Source organism: Pteropus vampyrus, unplaced genomic scaffold, assembly GCF_000151845.1.
Source record: "Pteropus vampyrus isolate Shadow unplaced genomic scaffold, Pvam_2.0 Scaffold267, whole genome shotgun sequence".
NCBI lineage: Eukaryota > Metazoa > Chordata > Mammalia > Chiroptera > Pteropodidae > Pteropus > Pteropus vampyrus.
The window spans coordinates 762397-766725 of NW_011889048.1; the positions used below are offsets into that span (position 1 = coordinate 762397).

At 65.2% G+C, this 4329-nt stretch overlaps 1 protein-coding gene across 1 annotated transcript; it reads right to left on the reverse strand.

The window, feature by feature from the left end:
* Positions 1-536: 536 nt before the first annotated feature.
* FGF22 (fibroblast growth factor 22) lies at positions 537-4070 on the reverse strand. Its single transcript, XM_023520440.1, has 3 exons — positions 3814-4070; positions 1504-1607; positions 537-1423 (listed from the first exon to the last, which is right to left on the reverse strand). The coding sequence occupies exons 1-3, from the start codon at positions 4025-4027 to the stop codon at positions 1229-1231; spliced, it is 513 nt and encodes a 170-aa protein (XP_023376208.1). The 5' UTR covers positions 4028-4070; the 3' UTR covers positions 537-1228.
* Positions 4071-4329: the final 259 nt, after the last annotated feature.

The following is a 4329-nucleotide window of genomic DNA, read 5'->3' on the forward strand; positions in this document are numbered from 1 at the left end:
AACCCACGGACCCCACTGTGCCGAGCTGTCGGGCCTCCCCAGGCCGCCCCAGGCCTGGCCCCGACCACAGCGCACGTCCACGCTGTACCCCAACAGCAAGTGACCCCCAACTCCGTTTTCTGTTTTAAGTGGAAGTCAGTGGCTGGGAGCAGTGGGAGCCCTCACCTCACCCCCATGGGCCGTCACCTCGTCACCTGCCTCAAGCAGGATGTCTTACCTTGGCTTGGGAGGGGCTCCCAGCTTAGCCCCGCCACGAAACTCCGTGAGGTAAATGGCATCATCACCCCTATTTTATAAACGGGAAACAGGCCCAGAGTGGTCCAAGGCTGCAGAGCTCGGCCCCGGGTGGGGAGCTCAGGTGCCGGGAGTGTGGTAGGCACCCATCCCTTCCCGACAGCCCACGGAGGACGCTGAGCGAAGCCCCTCGGCCAACACATGGCTCCCACTCCCCCCCCCCGAGAACTGACGACGTTCATCTCAGCCCGCGGCTATGTGTTTTGTGTGTTTCTGTGGCTGCTGGGACACATCAGCAAAGCTGGCTTAAACCATGCATTTATTCTCAGTCCTGGAGTTGGGAGTGCGACACGGGTCTCACGGGGCTAAATCAGGTGTGGGTAGGGCTGGTCCCTGGAGCATGGCCCCTTCCCCCTCATCACAGCCAGCAACGCAGCCCCGACCACCTCTCTGTGACCCTCCTGTCTCCCTCCTACGAGGGGCCTTGATTTAATCACCTGCAAAGTCTATCTGCCACATGAGGAAACAAGTCCACAAGTGCCAAGGCCAGGACTTGTCACCCCATGGCATGTCTGCGGCGCCCCTGGCCGCCCCAGGTCCCCTGCTCGCTGCCTGCTGTGCCCTGCCCCGAGTGTCCTTTCCAGACCTTGTGGCCACCACCTGACCGAATCTTTTAGTCCCCAGCCCAGGAGGTGCCCTGTCTGGGCTGCCTCACCCCCTAGCTCATGACTGGACACTGGCAGCCCCTGCTCAGCTCGGTGTCCGGCCCCCTCAGACTCAGGTAAGAGCTGCTTGAGGGCCAGGCCGTGTCTGGGGGGGGTCCTCTGGGGGGTCCCCAGTGCTCAGCACACAGGCAGCCAATGCCCGGGGAAGGAACGAGCGACCAGAAGCGGCCTGGCCACGGCCTGGGCCTCCCCCAGCCTCTGGCTCCTGGCCGCCTGCCCAGGCATCTTCTGGAATCTTGTCGGGCCGTTCCTCATGGCCCCTCAGGGCCTCAGGAGACCAGGACGGGCAGGAAGTGGGTGGACAGGTGGTGCCGCCGTGTCCGGTCACCGCGCCGTGGGGCTCCTCGCCCGTCCAGCGCCAGGAACATGGGCCGGCCGCGCTGACGCCAGCGGAGCGAGGCGTAAGTGTTGTAACCGTTCTCCTCGATGCGCTCCCGGAACCTGCAGTGGGCGCTGTAGATCCGCTGGCGGGGGGTCGAGGGTGTCAGGCGGCCACTGGGCCCACGCCTCCCACCAGCGCCCGCCGCCCCTGCCGAGCACTCACCGACCCGTAGAGGTGGCCCCTGCGGCTCATGGCCACAAAGAAGCCGGTGTGCACGGCCCTCAGGGCCACGACCCCCACTCGGATGGAGCGGATCTCAATGACACCTGTGGGGAAGGGCTCGGTCAGGGCCCGGGGCACCGTGTGCACCCCACACGTGCCAGCATGCATGCATTCACTCATTCATGCAGTAACGTTCACCAAACACCAGCTGTGTGCCTGACCCTGTGCTGGGTGTGTGGATGCACTGGGAACCACATAGGCCCTGCCAGAGCTTCCCTGAGGACTAGAGGACATAAGTTGGGGGGATCTGGCTTTCTCTGGAGGGCACTGGGGAGCCACGGCAAGCTGTGGAGTAGGGGAGGGCCCTGGTCAGGTGAGGGGCAAGAAAACTGAGCCGGAGCAGGGGGGCGTCTGCCCTGGCGAGCTGCTGATTTCGGTAAGAGCAAGTAATGAGGAATGGTGACCGTGAGCCTGTGTGGTCTCCCAAGCCAACAGCTTGGCCAGCTGCAGCCTCACGATGATGGGGAGACAGCACCCCAGACAGGACGTCGGCCCAGGCAAAGGCCCGGGGGTCGGCACGACGTGTTTACAGTGCCACGCACCGTACCCCACTTAGCCCACACAGCAGGTACAGGCGAAAGGCCGACCGAGGGGGAAACCGAGGCCCTAAGAGTGGCAGAGCCAGCTTCAGGCCCCCGTCTGTCAGTCTGTCAGTGGGTGACCCTGGGCAAGCCCCGCCCAGCTCTGGGCTGGTGTTTCCTGCCCAGAGAAGCAGAACTGAGGACAAGCTAGGAGCCACACACACCCTCAGCCCCACCCATGCACTGAGGCCTAACCCGGAGTCAAGGCCTTGCCCCGAGCCCTTCAGTCCGGCCTTGGACGCCTGAGGCGACAGAGAGCTCACCTCATGACCTTGCACTGCTGTTGCCTCGGCCAGGCCCCTGGCCATCTAGTGCAGGGTCAGCTCTGTGTGTCTGTACGAAGCTCGACGCAAGCGCGCCTCCTCGGAGAGGCCCCTTCCCGACCTCCCGGGCAGGGCGACCCCCCGTCACCTCCCTTACATCGCCATTGTCATTTCCTTTGCACGCCACAGGGTCCCCTCGGAAATGATCACGTTACTTGTTCCCTCGTCTGATGGCTTTACTGTTCTCTGTTCTGGAACCCCATGAAGGTGGACTCTCCTGGTCGCCCATGCCCAGCACAACAAACGAGAGGTGCCTGATTAATAACCACTGAATGAATTAATGATGGCACAGAGCCATCGACCATCCGCCACCCCCATCACTGCCCAGATGGGGAAACCAAGGCTCAGAAAGAAGTAGCGACTGTCCCAAGTCACCCAGCAGAACCTGGCCTCACCCCCAGCCCGAGGCCACCCTGCCTAGCCATGCCCGCCACCAGTGGACCGGCCCAGCCAGTCCCCTGTCATTGCCCTGGTCTGGTGAGCCTCTAATGAGGGCCTTGGGAGCCCCAGATGAAAGCGGCTGGCAGGGCAGGGGCGACCGTCTGCCCTGATGGAGGATTTTCAGGCAGTGGCCGGTGAAATGCTTGGCCCCAGAGCCCCCTGCCCGGACCTCGGGGCTGCGGGCGGACTGAGACAGGCCCGCGGGGTCGCCGACTGCCCCAGCCTCCCAGCTGTCCCTGGCCTCATCGTCTCTGTCCCTGCGTCTCCTCTTGCCTCACACATTCCATAGATACTTATTGAGCGCCTATTGTTTACTGGGTGGGGCAGCACGGACACTGACTCCAGCTGGGTGAGGTTCGGGCGTATCAGGGAGCCCCAGCGACAGCACACCCCTGGCGGTGTGACCTGGGCAGGTCGCTTTCCCTCGCTGCCTCAGTTTCCCGGGAAGAAACAGAGGGGTCCGCAACCCAGACAGGTCTTGAGTTTTGTTTTGCATTGTGGGGAGTCCAGTTCAGACCCCAGTTCTGCACCCCCTGCATTATGTAACTGGGCCCACTGGGGCCCTTCCTGGGGCCTCGGTTTCCCCTCTGTAAAGGGGCCCACTGACCCCAAACTCAACGATTCTGCAAAGACCCTTCTCCGCTACCCAGCCAGGCCTGGAGGCGGGCGCATGCTCCGTGACCACTTGGGCTGGGCCCATTTTACAGCTGAGGAGAGTGAGGCCCCGGAGGCAGATCACTTGGCTTATGCCACACAACCAGGGTAGCCCCTGGGACCCTCCGGGCGCGTGGGAGAGGCCGGGCTGGCTCATCCTGACGATTACTGCTGCCATTCTTACGGTCTGCCTCTTCGCCCTGAACCCCCTCCCCCGACCCCTGTCCGGGGCAGCGACCCCCGCGACTCACTGTCAGGGGTGTGGCGCCAGCGGGTGCCCTGCACGCGGCCGCTGGGGTCCACGCGCAGAAAGAAGTGGGTGGAGGAGAAGAGGCGTCGCCAGCGCACATCGCCCTCCAGGTGCGGGTAGCTGCGCGGTCTCCGGGGGCTGCTTGGGGCCCCCGCGGCTCCCGGCGCCCGCGCCAGCAGCAGCCACGCCAGGCCCAGCCACAGGCGGCCGCACATGGCCTCGCCGCCCGCCCGCCGCCCGCTCGCGGCTCTCTCGCCGCCGGCCCTCGCCTACCGGAGCGGTCCGCAGCTCTTCCATTGCTGCGTGGGGGCGGAGCGCCCGAGTGGAAACGCCCCGCGGGGCCGGGGGAGCCTCGGGGGCGGGGTAGGATGCGGGGGCGGGGCCAGGATGTGGGCGGGGCCAGGATGCGGGGCGGGGCCCATTCGGGACAACCCACCTGGGCCTCGCGCGTGTTTGTCTCGCGCGGCGGGGAGCGCGGCGCGTGTCCGTGAGTCACCGGGTTGGCCTTCGGGGTCAG